General features: G+C 45.5%; 1 protein-coding gene across 2 annotated transcripts in view; it reads left to right on the forward strand.

The window, feature by feature from the left end:
- The first annotated feature begins 237 nt into the window (after nucleotides 1–237).
- The window catches only part of ROBO4 (roundabout guidance receptor 4), an 84,360-nt gene continuing 63,789 nt past the window's right edge, over nucleotides 238–20,808 (forward strand). Inside the window, exons 1-7 of one of the 2 annotated variants that reach the window (XM_035139647.3) lie at nucleotides 238–493; nucleotides 6,731–7,054; nucleotides 14,880–15,037; nucleotides 15,587–15,707; nucleotides 17,336–17,474; nucleotides 18,483–18,610; nucleotides 20,388–20,518. In XM_035139647.3, the coding sequence (XP_034995538.3) occupies nucleotides 427–493; nucleotides 6,731–7,054; nucleotides 14,880–15,037; nucleotides 15,587–15,707; nucleotides 17,336–17,474; nucleotides 18,483–18,610; nucleotides 20,388–20,518 (1,068 nt within the window). In that variant the 5' untranslated portion in view covers nucleotides 238–426. The remainder of the gene's footprint in view (nucleotides 494–6,730; nucleotides 7,055–14,879; nucleotides 15,038–15,586; nucleotides 15,708–17,335; nucleotides 17,475–18,482; nucleotides 18,611–20,387; nucleotides 20,519–20,808) is intronic. The other variant, XM_035139646.3, reaches the window with a different exon arrangement.

The following is a 20,808-nucleotide window of genomic DNA, read 5'->3' on the forward strand; positions in this document are numbered from 1 at the left end:
GAGAGAGAGAGAGCAATTCCTTGACTTAGGAGCGAGCAGATTCCAGATCCTACAGGGGGGGGGGAATAGGAATGTTGGTGCAAACACTCCCTTTTCTGGTGTGGAGTCTTCCAGCAGTTGTAATTTCAACAAAAAGCTGGAGGAGAGGAGGCAGTGGAATTCACACCCACCCCTTCCGGTACCCTGTGAACAGTCCGGGAAAATACTCACTGACAACAAGAGGGGAGGAAGTGGCTTGATGAAAACATTTGGAGCTGACAAACTTGTTTGTGCCAGCGTCCCTATGCTTGTGAGTCTTGGAGCAGAGAGACAACAAAAGCCCCCAGTGGCTCTGACCAGCAGAAAAGGAGGCAAGTGATTGCAGGGTCCAGCCAGTCTCCTTGGCTGCCAAGTTCCATCAAGAAGAATTTCTACAACTAGACAAGCATGGCAGGAGGGTTGTGCCCTGCGCTACAGAAGCTCATAGTTTGGGCAGCATTTCTGCTGATGCAAGGTGAGTGATCAGGATCCGTTCGGACTAGGGGAAGCTTTTACTTATGCAGTCAAAGGGATTTAGAATCTGAGGGCGGATCTCCACCCCACTTCCCAGCACAATGGAAAGGAGAGAAGCTTTGATTGACTTCCTGAGCATACTTAACTTGGAAAACTATGATGAAGGCTGTGGTCCTGCTTATGTGGGAGTAAGGTCTATTGCAGGCATCCCCAAACTTCGGCCCTCCAGATGTTTTGAACTACAATTCCCATCTTCCACAACCACTGGTCCTGTTAGCTAGGGATCATGGGAGTTGTAGGCCAAAACATCTGGAGGGCCGCAGTTTGGGGATGCCTGGTCTATTGAAACAAGAAGGCTGTGCTTTTCAGTTAACATGTTTTGGATTGCCCTGTAAGACTAGCCTGAAAGAGGGGGGCTCGCTTCCCCAACACTCGCCATTGCTGCAACAACCCCCTGAATTTATAGGAGAAAGAACCACAAATTTCCCAGTAACACGATTCAGCCTCCCAATAAAATATTTAAGGGGACAGCCCCCCCCAGTTGATGCACATCACCATTCAGTGGTGTGCATGCACCACATCATGTGATCAATTATGCAGGGCTGGGCTTACCTGGGCCTCCCTCCTGACATTTTTTTTCATGTTGGGCACCCCTGCTGTAAAATGTGAGATGTTTTGCAAATGTCATCTGGATCCTGGGTCGTGTTCCTCTCGTTTCCTGTCGTTTTGCAAAACAAAAACCTATCATCAAACTGAGTAAAAAGAAATCTCTGCATTTTAAAAACCTGGAATGGAATGCACTGCCATTCACTCACTCATAGTTCACTCACAGTGAAAACGTTGGCATATTTACTTGAGTCAGAAGTCAGTCCCTATGCGAGTTTTCAGTGGGGCTTGTCCTAGGTAATTGTGCAAGTTTCACTGTGTTCAATGGCCCTTCCTGCTACGGCTGTGGTCCTAACACACATAATAATAATAATAATAATAATAATAATAATAATAATAAATTTCCAACAGAAATAATAATAATAATAATTTATTTCCAACAGAAGGTTAAAAATACATCAAAACATCAATCATGAAAAACTTCCCTAAACAGGGCTTAACTTGTAAGTCAGAAATAAGCCACACTGGACATACTGGGGCTTCCTTCCGAATTTTGAATAAATTAGCTTAAAATTGTACCCTAGGTTAGGCAAATATAAAGTGAACCCATTGAATCCTAACTTTCCCCTGAGCACTATTGACTTGATTTAGGGAATTTTGGGTTGCTAGGTTATCCCCCAGGAGCTTTGATAAAAACACCTGTCTTTCTTCCTAACTTTGCCTTCAGAATTCTATCCCATGATATGCTTAATATTAGTGTGCAGCTGGAGCTCCAAACAAAATATTTAATTTGCCATTGGTACACAGTGGGGTCTAAGAACATGTGATCTTTTGATCTGGATTTGCTTTGTTTGGCGTTCTGGGATATTTGGAGACTAAGAATGTAAGGAGGCAGTGATTCCCATCCTGTCCTAAACCCATCACAATCAGCACTGTTTCTGTTCTGCTACAGTTCAGCTTCTGCTATTTTACTATGTGCTGTGGCCGAAACTAATATAATTATGCCAATAATTATGTAATTAACTTCCATGCATTTCAATGGAAAGAAATGTTGAAACAATGCATAAAACAGCACACTTATTCATGTAACATTTGCAGACTAAAAAACAATGATAGCAAATACCACTTGTAGTCACCTGGGTGGTTTTTGTTTCTGACCTTAGACGGACAAGCGAACTGTAGCACTTCAAGGTGTTAGGTAAGGTAAGGTTTATAAAATTGATATATTGCTTTCCATTACAAAAATTTCCAAAGCAATTTGCCAAGTAAAAATGCAATAGTGAGAATCACATAAGCATGTTGAAAACATAGAATCAGTGACAGGAGAAAATTTCAGTTCAGTTTACATTTAAAGGTGAACCTAATTCACACTTTCTGAAGCAATACTACTATTATTATTATTTCTGAAGCAATATTATTATTATTTGTTGAATTTATATACTGCCCTATACCCACACGTTTCAGGGCGGTTCACAGAATAAAATCAAAATACAGTGGTACCTCTGGTTAAGAACTTAATTAGTTCCAGAGGTCCATTCTTAACCTGAAACCGTTCTTAACCTGAGGTACCACTTTAGCTAATTGGGCCTCCCGCTGCCGCCGGCGCGCGATTTTTGTTCTCATCCTGAAGCAAAGTTCTACTTCCGGGTTAGCGGAGTCTGTAACCCGAGGTGTTTGTAACCCGAGGTACCACTGCATATAACCACAAAATACACAATCAAAACAAAAACAACCCAACAACCCCTCCCCCCAAAAAAACACATTTCAAAAGGGCATAGGATGTTGACACACACATCCTTTGAAATTCACACTTCTCCAGATTTTGCAATGCAGGAAACCAATGTGTGGGAAAATGCACATACTGTATAACATATGCATTAAAATGCAAGTGTTTATGAAAATAACATAGAAAAATTAATTATATTAGGGAAATCTGCTTTGCCAGATTGTGTATAGGCAGCGACTCTTTTAGGTGTGTCCAAATGATGCATGGTCGCTGACCTTTAGGATTTGAAAGAGGGTGGAATGGGGCAGAATGGGGGCGGGGCAGGGCACAATGGAGCGTAACAGGGTGAGGCACACAAATACATACTTGCCGATGCACACGGAACTCCCCGGTCGTCGTCTGTATATTAGGCAAAATTCTATGTGATAAATGAATGCATTGGCACTCAAATGCTGATGATTTTTCATGAGGGCTTAAAAAAATAAATTGCAAAGTGATGTGGAAATGTGGAGAACCAAACTTAGGACTAGAAAAATGAGAAACTGAACAGATTTCCCCATCCCTAATAGATCGCAGTGTCATAAAATGGTCCATCTCCATGAGAACCACTCCACCCAGCTTCAAATGAGCACCAAAACAAACATTCAGTTGTTGCCATTGCCTGAATGCCTGGGAAAACAAAGACGTCTCTGGCTTCAAAACAATTCCAACTTTTGTGGCAGGCCAACCTTCTTGGGCAGAGCATCCCGTAGGCAGGGCGCTACTACAGAAAAGGCCCATTCTCTCGTTGGCACCTTCCAGACCTTCCACGAAGGAGGCTTGCACAGCAGGGCCTCAGATGATGATCTCAGGGTCTGGGCAGGTTCATATAGAGAATGGCGGCCCTTTCGATCTAGGGGTCCTGAACTGGATAGGTCAAAAACAACCATTGCTTTTCTTACTAATTCACATTAGTTTGCTCAGATGATCAGCAATAATGGGAGAGCTGTTTATTTTAGGTGCTGCCTGCTCCCTTCTTTGTGTTTATTTCATGGAAATGATGAAACATTTTTTTTTCTTATTTTGAAAAGCTTTGCAGTGTGATGACGGGGGCTTTGGTTTTAGAACTCTAAAAGGGAGCAATACTGCCACTCTTACAAAGTAGTTGCTAATGCACATGCCCTTTTGAAGAAAGGGCGCCCCCCCCCAGCTGTGTTGATTCACTCCAGGGGTCAAACTCTGCAGCCACTGTACCAAGTGATGAATACTTCCCGTCCCTCTCTTTTCCTCCACCTAGCCCAAATCCTGTCGCCCAGTTCTCTCATTTTCTGCCGCTTGTTGGGATGGTAATACAGAATCTGAATGGGTTAAGATGAAAAAGTGGTGGCGGAGGTGGGGGGAATGCTTAGATGTTTCTTTGGAAACAAATATTGAAAAGCAGGAAATTCCTGAAACGTTACACACCAGCTCGTTGTCCTGCTCGGCGAATGTGGGAAAGATGGGGAATCAGGAAGGTTCAGTGGTAGGACCGGGGGTGGGGTGGGGGGGACATTTTTGCAAGGATACAAAGAAAGGAAAAATGACCTTTCTGGGTGGGTTGAACTTTTGAAAAGTCCCTTTACTTCAAGTAGCCAAGTCCAGCAACAAAAGACCCGGGGGGAGGGGGGCGGAAGAGGGGGAATTAAAATATTTTTCTGGGTCTCTGCCTGCACTAAACATTTAAGGCAGTATCATAGCACTTTAAGCAGTGATTGGTTCCGCCAAAGAATCTTGGGAATTGTAGTTTGTTAAGGGCACTGAGTGTTGTTAGAAGCAGGGGTGTGGCGCGGGATGTGCCAGAGGAGTCATGGACCTGGGCATGGATTTTTGAGGTGGTGTGAAGCCCCCCCCCTTGTGAGGTGCTCCCCGTCTGGCGCTGGAGGAACCAAGGCTCATTGAGAGGAGCAGAGGGCAGCGCTGTGCTTGGGGTTCCGGCTTGGGGGTACCTGGTTGGGGCCACCAAGTGCCATGTTGTTTGGCCAGGCTCCCCCTCTTGGCATGGGCAGGCAGGTGGAGCAGCGCAGCCCTGCTTGGCTCCAGTGCAGGACAGAGCCACTCCGGTGGTGTCGGTAGCGAGAGCTGGGGTGCTGTATCCGACTCCTTCGCTCTCCGTGCCTCTGCCCCCCCCCCCAGCATGCATGCACCTACTCCAGGAGCTGTGAACTCACACAACGCCGCTGGTTAGGAGACCCCCATTCCCCTCACAGAACTACAATTCCTGGAGTGGTTTAACAGTCAACCTCTCTTCCCAGGGAAGTCTGGGAATTGTAGCTCTGTGTGGAGAATAGGGGTTGCATGATTATAGTTGCAGGGGGTGGATTTGGGGATCAAACCTAGAAAAGACTGGACCTGGAGATTCTCATGAGGCAGGTTGCAGAAAGCAGAGGTTTTGACTGGGAAATAAGGGGAGGAGAAGGGTTATTGTATCTCAGAGGGTGCCTAGAGGCCCACCGGTCCATTCTTTGTGGCTGAAGGTCCTTGACTTTCTGCTGCTTCCGAGGGGACAATGCCAGGAAATTCTGCACAGGAAGCTCTGAGGGGATTACTATGTATTGCCACAATAAAAATGAGTTTGCTTCTCGGAGGCTGTGGATCAGCAGAGTGCCATTCTACAGAAAGCTTAAATCAAGGGCCGGGGCTTTCTCCATCTCTCATTAAATTTTAGAAGTTTGAAAGGCTGGGAAATTTGTACCTCACATTAAACAGAGAGGCTAGAAAATGGACAGCGGTTACTAACAGACACTGAGATAAGGAGAACAACCGTGTCATACTGTACTTGTCTACCCAGTCTAAAGGGATTATTCCCAAGAGTATGTATAGGTTTGCCGTCTAAGAGGACCAATTTATGTTGTTGATTCTAATAGTGATGTTATTTAGAGCATTAAAATGTCCAAGGCACATTCATGTTCTCTCTTCTTCTTCTTCTTCTTCTTCTTCTTCTTCTTCTTCTTCTTCTTCTTCTTCTTCTTCTTCTTCTTCTTCTTCTTCTTCTTCTTCTGCCTCCCTTGTTCTCTCTCTGTCATTTTAAATAATAATTTTATTGAGTTTACATTATTTCAACCACAATCACAATCCATTAAAATCATAACATCACCTATAGCCTTGCTCAAACTGAGCCTCGACTTCCCCCCTCCCCCTTCTTGGCTTTCTTAAATATTCACTTACAACTTAGCATTTCTATATCAACCTATTTACTTTCTTTCATGCTTATAAAATCTATCTTAATAATTGTAAAGAAGTTCCAAAAATTAACATTACAAAATATTTTAAATCAAACCTGCAAACGTTTTCAATGTTTTCAATGTTCTCTCATATATTGTATAAATTTACTCCAGTCCTTTTCAAACAGCTCGTCATGCTGGTTTCGGATCTTCCCCGTCAGCTTGGCCAGTTCTGCATATTCCATCATTTTAGTCTGCCATTCTTCCAATGTTGGAAGTTCCTACTGCTTCCATTTCTGGGCTAAAAGTATCCTCGCAGCTGTGGTAGCATACATAAATAAATTTATAACTTTTGGGGGAATTTCTTCCCCAATTATATCAACAAAAATGCCTCTGGTATTTTAATAAAGGTATTTTTAAAAACCTTTTTCAATTCATTATATATCATATCCCAGTAGGCTTTAACCTTAGTACAAGTCCACCACATATGGAAGAAATTCCCCTCCAACAGTATGGATTCTGCAAAAATGGATGCAAAAATATGACATAGGTTTCTTTGCTACTGATTTATTTGTTCACTTGCAACTTTTGAGCCAACCCAGTGCTAGGTTACTGTAGGTGGCAAGCAGTCCAGTAAAGGAATAAAAAGACACAAAAAAAGTGTTTGATGGGGGAGAATGAAGTTTATTATTTTCTGTCCCTCCCTCCCCGTTTCTTATTCTCCCAGGTTCGAAGTCTCTTACAGAGGAGGTTGTACCATATATCATCGATCACCCCTCTGACCTTGTGGTACGCTGGGACCAGGCTGCGACCTTGAACTGCCGTGCGGCTGGGAACCCGACACCCACCATTGAGTGGTATCGCAATGGCGAGTATGTGAAGACAAACAAAGACGATGGTCCCTCCCAACGCACCCTCCTGCCGGGTGGGTCCCTCTTCTTCTTACGCCTCAGCCAGAGGAAGGGAAAATCGGACGAGGGTGTATACAACTGCGTGGCCAGAAACCACCTGGGTGCAGCCGTTAGCAGGAATGCTTCTCTTTATGTGGAAGGTAAGGCATTGGGATCAGCTCAGAGAGTTCCATACTGGGCAAACCACTTTTATTGCAGCATGGTGGGGCTGTCTGGCTGGGACTAGGGACACACCTACATTAATCATAAACAGCATGTTAAATGTGTTATAAACATGCAACATCAGATGGTGCTGTAGAGCAGAAAACCTTTCTATGCGATTTTTCACAGAGTTCCCCCCCCCTTGGTTAAACCAATTTAATTCATGGCTTATTTATAGCGCCCCCCTGGTATAGATCCACCCTTGAGGGACTGCCAAATCTGTCCATTGTCATTTCTCTTGATTTTCTCATTTGTCCAATATTAAGTTCGATTCTCCACATTGTCTGATGAATGGTGGTGGTGGAATAAAGTCCTCCTGAACATTTCTTCAGATTTGAGTGCAAATTTCTCCTTGTATGCACATTTTTCTATCTAACTTTGCCAAATAGGCAGTCTTTTTTTTTTTTTTTGGCAAGGCAGCTTCCCACAACGAAATTCATTCTTGTATGTTATTTACACTAATAGTATGCACTTCTATGCATGCCTTATCTCAGTAGATGCATTTTTTTTTTGGTACATTTTACTTGGCTGGAAAACGGCACTGCAAAATTTGGAGAAGTGCACATTTTGAAGCATGTCTTCATTTTGTATATTGTTTTGGAAAGCGCAAGGCAGGTAGATTTACCTTTAAATGTGAACTAAATCCAATAACACACACACACACACACACACACACACACACACACACCACAGTGAGATCTTGTTTCTTTGAGCCTATGGACTTTTTTTCCTAGACTATGCCACTGATTGCAGGTGTGCATTATTTGTAAAGACTGTTTAAACGCTTTTACCTTAAGAAACAGGGCAGACAAAAGAAAAGAACTTCACACAGTGCCTAGTTAAACTGTGGGATTGGCTCCCACAGGAGACAATGATGGCAAGCAACTTAAAAGAGGCATCTTGTTGGCCACTGTGAGTACAGGGTGCTCAACTAGGTGTGCCACTCACTGGCCAGATCTAGCAAGTTATTGTGGTGTTCTTATGTTCTTACAAGCAAACCTTTACCTGTGCATGCAGCGGCAGAGCTTCATGCTCCGCCACTGGGGGCGGAGAGCAGGCGGCTGCCCCCAGTGACGTGGTGTGTGTTCTGGGGGCGGGGTGCGCCGTGCGCAGTGACGTGGCACGTGTTTTGGGGGCGAGGCGTGCCGTGCACAGTGGTGGGGCGTGTGTTTTGGGGCAGGGCGCGCTGCACACAGGGGCGGGAGGCGCGTTTTGGGGGTGGGTTGGGCAGCGGCGATGGCGCCCCTGGGATCGCGTTGCTCGGGGCACACTTCCCCGACCGCCCCTATCTTCCTACGCCCCTGTGTGCATGGAAAGCTGCCATGTAAGAGAAAAGTCCTCAGGACAATCTTTTCCTCCTGTACTCGATTTTCACATGCAGGGAGCTTTAAACATGGGAGAACATTCAAATATACACCTCCCACCTACAAAATTGAATTAGTTCTTTGATACCTACCTACCTACCAACCAATCTTTATTGTTGTGATTGGAGATCAGCCACTAAATTATTGCCAAACAGCTAGCAGTGAATGTCCGTGTTGTTAAACTCATGCTAATATCACTTCCAGTGCTCATTGCCTCACATTTCTCTCTCCCAGCAGTCGTGAGCCAATGCCTCAACTGCTCCCATTTTGCAGATGAGAAAACTGAGAGAAAGGGGGCTGATTCAATGTCACCCAGTGAATTCAATGCTGTTGATCCCATCCAATTAGATACAGTAGTGTTTAGTGTGCTGAACTAGGATTGGAGATCAGGGGACGACATTTTGCCTCTCGTATTCAGGAAGCAGAGATTAATAATGCCATTCATCCATAAATAAATAAATACAATGAAATATATGCACACTGAGAGCAACAATTAAGAAAAGTTCTGCCGTGTGTGTGTGTGTTTTGTGTTTATAAATACTTTTGACTTTCTGGCTGCTCTCATTACTCCAATATTCCATGTTCTGCATCCCCAGGGTAGTACAGAGATATCAAATGCCCCATCTCAGGCATGCCCCTGGACCACACCAGCTTCCCCACCTTTAAGCCCGCAACGTCTCTCTTGCAGGATTTTGCAGCACTAATTATTGGCACAATTAAAAACCCTCTTTATTATTCAGGCTGGGAGACCCTCCAATTAACACTTCATTAACGATCAGGCTCCATCCGGCTCTCGCGGCCCAGTGTGAAGGTTCGCAGTGGTGTTTGGCAGCTATAAATATTCATGCAGGCAAGGATGGATTGGGAGATGCTTCTGTTAGCAACACTAAATTAAGTGCGCCACATGGACTTACTGTTCAAGCACGTGCACGCAAATAGTTCCCCTCCTTGGATGTGCATCGGGTCTTGCATTGCCGTGGAGCGATGCAAAACATGTGCCAATTCCAGACATGCTCCCCGTTTTTCCTCTGCTCCCTGCCCCCCCAACTGCCTCTGTGTGGGTCTCTGAAAAGTCAGTGGGAGGCTGGTGTTGTTTTGGCGTTTTTGCTTCGTTTCAGATCAGCCCATCATGCAAAGCGCGGGGATAAAATGCTCAGCTGTTCCATGTCAAATAGCAAGTCTGTGGGTTTCATACCATTTAACGAACCAACACATTTATTTTAAAAGGGGATAACATTTTAGCTGACCGAAACATTTTGAATTGATTAAAATCAATGCACAGCCCAGTGGTCAGTGGTGTAGTAATGGGGGGTGGGGGTGCCCCGCCCCGGGCAGCAGGATGGGCGGGGGGCAGCAGGCTGGACAGGGAAGACCACCTCTGACGGCCGCCGCCGCTACAGCGCGACGCGGCCGCCGCCATGGAGGAGAAGCCTCAACACAAACGAGACTGCCTCCTCTGCGGCTTGCTCATGGGGTTTGCCGCGTCGCCGCGTCACATGCCTCTTGTGCGTGCATGCGCCGCTTAGGGGGCAAAATCTAAAAGGTGGTGCTGGGGAAGCACCATAAACATCCCATTGGGGGCTGAAGACAGTCTATGGCCATGAAATGCTAACTGTTGAAAGGGAATAATGGAAAACTTGGATGGAGTATCTTGGAAGCTGGCATGGCTAGTTGACTGAATCCCTAAACAGGAAGCACTCCACACTGGGATGTTTTGTAACAGATTTTCGATCATCCTTCTTCTGAGTTTACTAGCTTAAAGGGCAGTTGTGGATCCAAACTCCCTGTAAAATATTTGTACTGTGCCCCAGCCATTGTCTTATGCACTAGGAAGTCATATTTACATTCCCATATGGTCAGGGGCAGCTAAATTTTCCTCCCTCCCAGATGTTGAGATCCTTTCCTCATTTCTACAGCAAATATAACCCCCTCCATTAGTCCTGTTTAGGAATGGGCACATCTGTTAATTTTGGTTTCTCTCAATTTCTCATTTTTTCCAGTTGCAAGTTCAGGTCTCTACATTTCTGCATTTCTGTGATTTTATTTCTAAGTAGCATTTTAGAGCAATTTTCACATAATATGCACATTCTCATGCACAATTTCCCCATAGTTCCTGATTATTTCCTAATATGAATTCATTTTATGTCTTCACTATTTTTGAACACACTTTCCCCATAGACATCCTTTTTTTGGTGCATTATTTGTTTGGAGAATTCCAATGCAAAATTCAGGAAAGTGCGAATTTTCAAGAATGGCTGCCTTTTGGTTAGCAGATTGCATTGAGAAGAATCAGTTAGGTGGGCTCCCATTTAAAGGGAGACCAACCAGATTTCTCCTCCATCCGTAGTCCTCTACCATCCTTCTTTGGCAGTAGAATTGACCTATTTCTTTGTTACAGTGCAGTCGCTGCAATGCAGCCTCATCTTTTCTCTTGGTCTGTGCTGGGAAACATGGGGTGGGAGACTTTTGGAAACAATTAATGATTATTTTGTTTAACCGTCTAAAAATATCTAGCAATAACATCCTAAGGTACGGTCTCTGCAGGTTGCTGCTTGTAAGAAGTTGGCTCATCTCCTGGACTTTTGATTATATTACAAAGGAGTCACATCCTCCAGGAGGGATGAATGCAGGAAGCAGGCAGAAGACTGGAAGGCAAGGGGAAAAGGCTGCCTCCCTCCCTCTCTGTGGGTTTCTCCCTTCTGATTGTGTTCCCATTTCAGGTTGTCAAGGCAATTGTTATATTTGAAGCAGAAGAAGCTGCAGGAAGACAGCTTCCCATAAATAGCCACGCTAGTTCTCATTTTGTTGCCACAGGATGGGGTGATGGTTGCTAGCTTAGATGGTTTCAAAAGGAGATTGGACAAATATATGGAGGATAAGCCCATCAATGGCTATTAGCGTTGATGGCTAAATGGAAACTCCAGGTTCAGTAGCATTGTTTAGCTTTACTAAAGGCAAATGAGCACAATGGTCACAAATCCAATACAGTCATACCTTGGTTGTCGAACTTAATCTGTTCTGGGAGTCTGTTCGACAACCAAGACACGGCTTCCGATTGGCTGCAGGAGCTTCCTGCACTCAACCGGAAGCCACAGAAGTTGCGTTGGATGAAAAACGTTCGCAAACCGGAACACTCACTTCTGGTTTGCGGAGTTCAGAAGCCAAAACGTCCGAGTACCAAGGTGTTCGAGAACCAAGGTATGGCAGTACATTCAGGATTGGCATGGTTGCAGCACTTACAAAAAAACTTACACTGACTTATAATACGACTAAACCTTAGTAGCGTACAGACACCAGAACAAAGAGAAAGAAAGAGTAAGCTCAGAGCCCAGGCTCCTTCCGGCCTTATTATTATAGTCAGCATGACCTTGACAGAAAGATAAGAGAACCAGATTAAGCCAGCTGTACTCAGCTTCTCAGAAGAAATAACCCAAACATGAACCTTCTGCCTGTTTCTTTCATATGGAAAGAAAACTTTCCAGAACCCTCTGGAACTAAGTAGATTAGAAAAGATCTCTACACATCAGATCAATACTTTCTGTACTAAGAAATGCGAACTCACACTTCCTTCATGTTCCACTTGTGGGTTTCTTGAAGGTATCTGCCTGGCAGTGGTGGACTTTGGTCTTTCAATGTTCAGCGGCGCCCTGTGTGAGCCCAAAATTCAGCATCCCTGCCTCTCCCCTTCTGTTCTGTTCAATTCATTACGTCATAGTTGCAGTGCCCTGTGGCACCCTCTAGGCTCAGTATCCAGTGTGGCAGAACTGGTGACGTTGCCCTACATCCACCTTTGTGGCTGGCCTCTTTGGGAAATGGAGGCGTATGCAATGCAAGTTTCCTACTCAGAGCAGGCACCCTGAAGTTAACGGACATGATTCCCTTAGGTTCATTCATTTCTATGAATCTGCTCTGAGCAGCATCAGCATTACATGCAACCTGCAGTGTTGAAGTGGGGGGGGGGGGCTTTTGGTCAACAGGCCTCTTTTTGATGGCCTCTTTTGTATTGTTCAAAAGAGCAGCAGCTGATGGCGCTTTGAGTGAAGCGGGACAACAGATGACATTAAATGGTTACTTGTAGAGTCCAGCAGACAGACACTTGGAAAAATGATAATTTTGAGAAGCATCCAAAGGCCCATCTAGCCCAGCATCTTGTTTCCAAATAGGTTTCTTTCTTTCTTGTTTTCTTGGTCCAAAAAGTGAGGGCGAGGAAGCATGGTTCCTAGGGTGGATTGATGAGTAGTAGTTCAGCAACATCCGAAGGACCAAAGACTCCCCACTCCTGCCTTTCGTGCACCTGACCATGTGAGCTAGTATATTTTTCTGGGCTAGCAACTGTTGTGGAATAGTATGTGCGTGTGTTGCAGAGTTTTCTCAACTGCAAGGCCTCGTACCATGGTTGAAGGTGGGCATTAGTTCCACACTACACACTTGCAGGCAATAGATGCTGCAATTCAATGCACATGTTCCTGGGAAGGAGTCCCACTGAGCTCAGCATTTGGGTTGCCATACGTCCGGGAAATCCAGGACATGTCCTCTTTTGGGAGGCCAACATGCCCATCCGGGGGGATTTTTACATTTTAAAGGAAATTTCCAGGCGCGTGGGCTGGCAGCAGCTCGGGCTGTCCTCTTTTTTGCTCTTCAAGATATGGCAACCCTACTCGGTATGGCTTCCCTGACTAGGCAGCCCCAGGATGACAATGTTAATTAAATTCCTTACATCATCATCATCATCATCGTCCTTGACTTGGACGCCTGTTTAAGCTCCATCTCTTCTGTTTATGTAGCTACACTCCATCATTGAAAACGATTAAAAACACATTAACTGGATTTATGGGTGCGCCTGTATTTTAGAATCCACAAAGTAATGGTAAAATACAAACCAGAATTAAGGAATTTATACTGCCGTGCTCTCTTGATGCAATAAACATGTGAAAGGCAAATCAAAGCCTTTGAAGAGTGGTAAAAATCTTAGGGTACAATCATGGAGCGCAAGTGAAGTAAGCAGTATTGACGTTGATGGGAGAGAGTTAAACATGTGCTTAACACACTAATTGAAATCAATGGGATGTGCTTTATTGCCGTCATAATAGAGTGACTGCACCACATAAACTCACTTTTAAATTTAGTATGGTTTATGATTGATTTCGCTGGTTCAGCTTTTACTGTTTTAAGCATCCCTACCCCTCACAACATCCAATGACTTTGTGGTTGGATTTTTCCCCCTATTGATAGTTTCCTTACCAAAGTTGTTGTTTTTAGCACGTTTATCTATTATTGGCTCTTGCCCTTAATTTGTAAGGAATTAAACCACTCAAGGAGCGATCCTTTTAACTGCATCAGCCTTCCTTGGTGTTAGAGCATGAAAGTTTAGCTTCCAAATCGAACTGATTAATTTTGCCAGGTGGAGCAGAAAGGCAGCTGGATCAGTGCTTGATTCTGCTTACAAAATGCAACCTCTGGAAATGACTAATTAAAAACCACATTGCATGTCCTGCTCCTTTGCATAAACACAGTCAACACCAGGGGGCAAAAGAAGGATTCTTACCCTTATCCCCCTTTGCTGCTTAATCTACAATGAACAGCTTTTTGCACCTTAAACTTCTATTTTTTTTCTTATTACGTGATCGGTAGTCCAGTGCAGGGCTACCCAATACTGGTGCGGCTAATTTAGGGTGTTTCTAAACAGCGCATGCCCCAAATCCTAAAAATCCTAAAATAAGGTAAAGGTAAAGGTAAAGGTAAAGGGACCCCTGACCATTAGGTCCAGTCGTGACCGACTCTGGGGTTGCGCGCTCATCTCGCATTATTGGCCGAGGGAGCCGGCGTATAGCTTCCAGGTCATGTGGCCAGCATGACAAAGCTGCTTCTGGCGAACCAGAGCAGCACACGGAAACACTGTTTACCTTCCCGCTGTAGCGGTACCTATTTATCTACTTGCACTTTGATGTGCTTTCAAACTGCTAGGTTGGCAGGAGCTGGGACCAAGCAACGGGAGCTCACCCCGTCACAGGGATTCGAACCGCTGACCTTCTGATCAGCAAGCCCTAGGCTCAGTGCTTTAACCCACAGCGCCACCTGGGTCCCTTTTGTAAGATCATAAAAAAGCTCAAAAACTTCAATCCTTAGAAAAGGTTAACAACTTTGGTTGGCCTTTTGGTCAGTCCTCATGGCCCTTCACTTCATTGGCCCTTTTTGAAAAAATTTGGACACCACTGTTCTAGACTGTTGTTGTTTTCAGGTGGGATTCAAACACATACTGAAAAATTCAGTTGCAAAATCGTAGGCCACTGTGACATATGTGCAGTTAAAGCAAATGGTGGCTTCCCCCAAAGAATATTGGGAACTGTTGCTTTACCCCATATGGGAATTTTATTTAGGCTATATTTGTGTTTTCTCGTAGCTCTGCAAGAAGAGTTTCGGCTTCATCCCAGCAACTTGGTGGTGACAGCTGGAGAACAATTGGTGCTGGAATGCTTGCCCCCTAGAGGACACCCTGAGCCTACCATTTCGTGGAAAAAGAACGGCGTCCCCATAAATGAGGAAAATGGTCATTATGAGGTAATCAAAAATAATACATCTAGTAGTAATGCTTTTTGTGGGTTTTTAAAGAGCCGCTGTGGTGTAGTGGCTGGGAGATCAAGGTTCAAATACAGCCATACCTCGGTTTAAGTACGCCTCGGTTTGAGTATTTTCAGTTTAAGTACTCCGCGGACCTGTCTGGAACGGATGAATCCACTTTCCATTACTTTCAATGGGAAAGTTCGCTTCAGGTTAAGTACGCTTCGGGTTAAGTACAGACTTCTGGAACCAATTGTGTTTGTAAACCGAGGTACCACTGTATTCACTCAGCCACGAAGCTCACCGGGTGACCTTGGGACGGTCACGATCTCTCAGCCTAGCCGACCTCACAGGGTTGTTGTGGGGATTAAATGAGATGGGGAGAACCATGTGTGCCACCCTGAACTCTTTGGAGAAGAGGGTGGGATATAAATGATATCAATCAATCAATCAATCAATCAATGCAGCCCATATCAGATACAGTGTATGGTTATCAACTCGTAGAGCTCCAACATATTCTTTCTCCCCTACCTCATCCCATTTCGACAGGTGACCAACACAAAGCTTTTGGTAGCCCATGCTTTGAAGAGCGATGCAGGAGCATATGTCTGCATGGCCACCAACCAAGTAGGAGAGCGAGCGAGCAGAGCTGCCTTGGTCTCCGTTTTGGGTAAGGAAGGGAACAGGGAATGCTCCTCCCATCTTTCCGCGCCAAGTTGAGCTATGCCCTTGGTGGGTGCCCCATCAGCTGGTGAGAATCTCTACACCACAGATAAGTGCCACATTGGGGCTGATTGGCAAAATGTATAGACATGAGCTTCACCTAACTGCACAGAGCACAGAAGTGCTTATGGGGAGAACGAGAGCATCGTCCAACCATAACTGTTGAATTATCGTGGTATCTGTTTCCCATCATTTCCACCACCACCAGGTACTGAATTTGTGCAGGACAAAGGTATTTACTTAGCCAATGGGAAATATATTAGAAAGTTAATTTTTGAAAGGGGAAGTAATTCTGAAGACATCTGTAGGGAAGCTTTTAATGTTTGACAGACTATTGTATTTTAATATTTTGTTGGAAGTCACCCAGAGTGGCTGGGGAAACCCAGCCAAATGGGCGGGGTAATAATAATAATAATAATAATAATAATAATAATAATAATAATAATAATAAAGAATGAGATGATGCACAACACTTTCTTTGGGGATGTGGCAGCTGGATCATTTAGTGTATTCAGATCCAGAATATGAACTGAATATGAAGGACCATAATTCGGTGGCAGAACACCTGTCTTGCAAGCAGAAGGCCCCAGGTTCAGTCCTCAGGTGTCAGGGACCATGCTGAGGAGGGCTGTACTGAGGAGGAATGGTGGGAGCTTCCCCCTCCCCCTCCCCTCCCCCTGCTCCTGATCAGGATCCTGAATCTTCCCAGGAGCAGGAGGACAGTATAGATTTGGAACGGTGGTTTGTAGAGGGCAGAAGGCAGAAGCTGGGAAATACTGGATGGGGAACAGCTAGGAGAAGATACACTGGGTGCAGTTAAAAGATTCACTGTCTCTGGAAAGCATTCATCCGCTCAGCCCAAGGTCAATAAGAGCTGATAAGATGCCAGCACAGAAAGCACAGTGGTTGCAAGATCAGGGTACAAGACACAGTATGATGTGGGTGACTAGGGAGGAAGAGGGTGGAACCCTTAATTGGGAGCACCACCATTCCTAGGACAGGGATTCTTTGTTCTCTCACTGTGATCATTAAAGTTTCTAACTGGTAAGAATACTCCCTTCCTTTGTTCTGCTTATCTACTGCCGGGAGGGGGGGGGAGCCAATTCCCTGAAGCCTGACATAAGGTAGGACTGGGTATGTCCCATGTCTGAAACTCTGGAGAGTCAGTGTCCACTGGCAGATAATACTGAGCTAGATGGACCAATGGTTTGAATTGGTATAAAGGAGCTTCCTATGTTCCTATGAGTTCCTTTTTACTGGTTCCATCACCAGGAAGTGTGGGAAAGAGCATTAATATGAAAGCATGGATGGACAGAGAGGTGGGTCATCTGTCTGAAAAGCAGCTATGTCTTTCAATGGCTGGACTCCGTGTGCCGTATTCAGTGCTTGTCCTACTCAGAGTAGATCCCTTGAAATTAAGAGACATGGCCAATTTAGACCCATTACTTTCGAGGGGTCTACTCTGAGTAGACGTTGGTGGGCGCTGACCCCATAAAATCCACTCTGCTAGCGAGAGCTTCCATAACCCTAAGGGACTATTCGGTTTGATTAGATTGTCTGCTTCTCCTATCCAAGAAAAGCCAGTATTCACTCGGCGGCCTAATGATGTCGTGGCCAAGCTTGGCAGCACCGTCCTGTTCATGTGTGGAGTCCACGGAGACCCAATACCCGCCATCCAGTGGCACAAGGAAATGGGAGAGCTTCCCTCCGGAAGGTGAGGATACCTGTTAAATTCAGAGGATTTCTCTCACTGTCACTTGGCCACGGCACTGCAGCTTGTGAAAGGAGGATCAAATTGTGTGTGTTTTAAATTGATTTTTTAATTGTAAATTTATTAAAGACAGAAGAAGAAAAAAGAGACAGGGGAAAAAACAACAACAGAAAAGTTTCACCCCCACATTCACAATACAATAAACATCCATTTTAAATTACATTTGCAGATTAATATATGCCATTCAAAGGTCAGAATAGGTCTCAAAGTTGGTGTTCATAGGAAGCACATCAAAGGGTTGATGCTGCTCCAACTGTAGATTTATTCCTCAGGTTTTGCTTTTAAGTCACGTAGCTATTGCCAGACAGTTCAGAGGAACATAGCTGCCAAGTCTCCTGTATTCCCCGGAAAATCCCTGTTTTTCCAGCTGTTCCTAGCTGAAAAAACAGATTTTTTTGTTTTCCCCTGGTTTATTCTGACGCGGCGGCCATTTTGGAACTGGGCGGAGCATGCTCAGAAGCGACTTTTGATGCTGCTCTGCCCAGTTCCAAAATGGCTGCAGTGTGACTTCTGGCGCGGTGGCAGCGCTACTTCCGGTCTGCTACTTTTGGCCCAGTCCCTTATTTCTCTGACAGCAACTTGGCAGGTATGCAGAGGAACAAAGGCAGAACTTAAGAAGAACCCACGGTCCAGCCTGTGTCCTAGCCTGCATCCCCATTTGCCAATCTCGGATGCAGGCTAGGATCCGGCCCCTGATAGGAGGCACGGGCTTATGCCCATGCCCCCTATCCGTATGGGGCTGTGATGATGCTACCCCCTCGTTGGGGCCTTGGAGGAGCCTCTGCTAGCCTGCAACGCCACCACACCTAAAAGGGGTGAGCGGACTTGTGATGGCTCTTTCACACATACAGGTCCTATTCCGGACATTGAAGCTATGTTTAGGGATGAACATGCATTTGCGAACAAAGCCTCGGTCACTGACTGTGGGTTCTGTACCGTTGCTCCCCACAGGTATGAAGTAAACAGAGAAAACGTCCTACAGATTCAGCAGTTGGCGATGAACGACGCCGGGAAATATGTCTGTTCTGCTCGCAACCAGGTGGGAACCATCACTGCCAAAGCATCTTTAACAGTGCAAGGTAAGCAGCTCTATCAATATCAGGCCACTTGGGACCCTGTCCAGGCCACACCCACTTCACAAGCCACTCCCCCTGTGACCAGGCATGTTCCTCGAGGGCTTGACCTGGCCAGCTATGACAATGGCTCTGGTTTGCCTGAAGGAAGAATGTCCTCACCCGGAAGCTAGCCTGGCTATTTCAAGAATTACAGGGGGGGGGACGGTCAGGCATTCAAAGGGTCTCAGCATACAGCCTAGTCCCCCACCCACAACTCATAACATTATGCAGCTGTGAAGAAAGGACAGCACATGAAAACAAAATAGAAGCCCATGCCCACCTCTGGAAAGAAGAGAAAAAGTGAGAGGTTTTTTTTAAAAAAATTAACAAATGTTTTTTCTACTCCTTTTCTGTGAAATGCACAGAAGAATTTGTGTGTGTGTGTGTGTGTGTGTGTGTGTGTGTGTGTGTGTTGATGTTAAGCATGTGACAAAATCAGTTAACAAGAACATTTATGTCTTTTGCCAAATCACATTTCTTTCTTAAATTTTGCAGCTCCAAGCTGAGAGAGGGTGTCACAAGTTGCTTCAATGTGCATAAAAAAACAAGTTGGGGAATTAACTAAATGCCAAAAAAACACTAAGTAATGGTTACTTGGGTGCGAGGCCCTGGGACAAATGCCCCCCCTTCCCCTGTGATCAGCCCTGTGTGTAGAAACCTCTGGCTTCTGTGTGACAGGAAGGTAGCCTACCATAGTGGGATGAGAATTACACCTGTTGTTTTGCCACCTCCGCTTTTCGTACTGTTGACTTTTTGCCTCTGGCCACAGTTCTTACCTTTGGCTCTACACACTGCTGGCGTGAGATCTTCAACAGGTTGCCCACTGTTGGAAGATGTCCATCTGTCTGAAAAAGGTTCCTCACTTTTTTGCTGTAGCCTAACAACAACTAGGAGGGCACCAGGTTGGGGAAGGCCATGGAGGAAAGCCACGTCACACCACAATGATGTATTTTGATAATTGTTGCTGCTGGCATCGCCCTGCCTTGGGAGATTATGGAGGAGTGAACCTTCACTTTGAGGGTGAAAAACTGTTGGAAGGTGTGGCTGGAGAGACATGTTTTGTTGCAGCTGGGACAGATGAAGGCATAGGCACTGAGTTGCGACCAGCATTGGGTTGGCCCTTCGCTTGTGCATGAAGTCAATATGCAATGCCCCCCCCCCAACATGGGCAGGCCAACTCAGCCCACTATCCCACCACCAGCCACCTTACCTTTGTGAAAGGGACGCCCTGCCGTGGCCCTGCCAATCCTCAAAAGGACAAGGCAGAGCCAAGCATCTTCATCCTGGCATGTCCTTTGAGGATAGCCACGAAATTAGGGGTGGGCGGTCCCCTTCTTGAAAATATTGGAGGGTCCCTGGCCCCCATGGCCCTCCGTAGATGGCAGCTCTGGATGAAGGCATCCGGTTATGTTGCTGCAGATGCACCAATCAGTTTCTTCTCTCTGAGCTCCTCCCAGTGGTCATTCCTCCTCTGGTCACTGCTATGGATGCACAACCAGACTTTCTGTTTCCAGGCACTGGGGTCTCCTGCAAGTGAATCCCACAATGGCAGGATTGATGTTGCCAGCCTTCATTTATTGTGAGCTGCGTTGGCTACCATATCCTGTAGGAAAGCAGCACAAACTTGAGCATAATGCAAAGGAAGGGTGGCTTCAAAGGGACTGACCTTATCATCTCTCAATTAGGGTAAAGTCCATGTTCTCCAAGGATACACCCTCGAGTCTGTTTTTTTGGCTTCTAGATCCCCTGGACACTAGCCAGAGCAAGCAGGACAGGCCAAAAGATGCATTGAAGGAGCCGATGGATGCAAAGGTTTACCTGGCAAACGTCACTGCTGTCCCCTCCACGCCAGCAGCCCACCTGCACTGGAAGGTGAATTAGATATAGCAAAGGTGTAACGGAGCACACAGATAGGGGCAGCATGGTCTAAACCCAAGGGCCATTCCAATTGGGCCCACAAGGTGATTTCCCCAAATCATGCCCACCTCTCAATCAGCTGACGTGACTTAAGCAAGATGGGTTTTGGTTCTGCATTAGATGTGGGTGCCTGTTCCCTGTAGGATTTAACCCAGGATTTAACTCATCAGCTGACAGGTGGCTTCTAGATCCCCTGGACACTAGCCAGAGCAAGCAGGACAGGCCAAAAGATGCATTGAAGGAGC

The sequence above is a fragment of the Zootoca vivipara genome, chromosome 14 (assembly GCF_965207765.1).
Source record: "Zootoca vivipara chromosome 14, rZooViv2.hap1.1, whole genome shotgun sequence".
Classification (NCBI taxonomy): domain Eukaryota; kingdom Metazoa; phylum Chordata; class Lepidosauria; order Squamata; family Lacertidae; genus Zootoca; species Zootoca vivipara.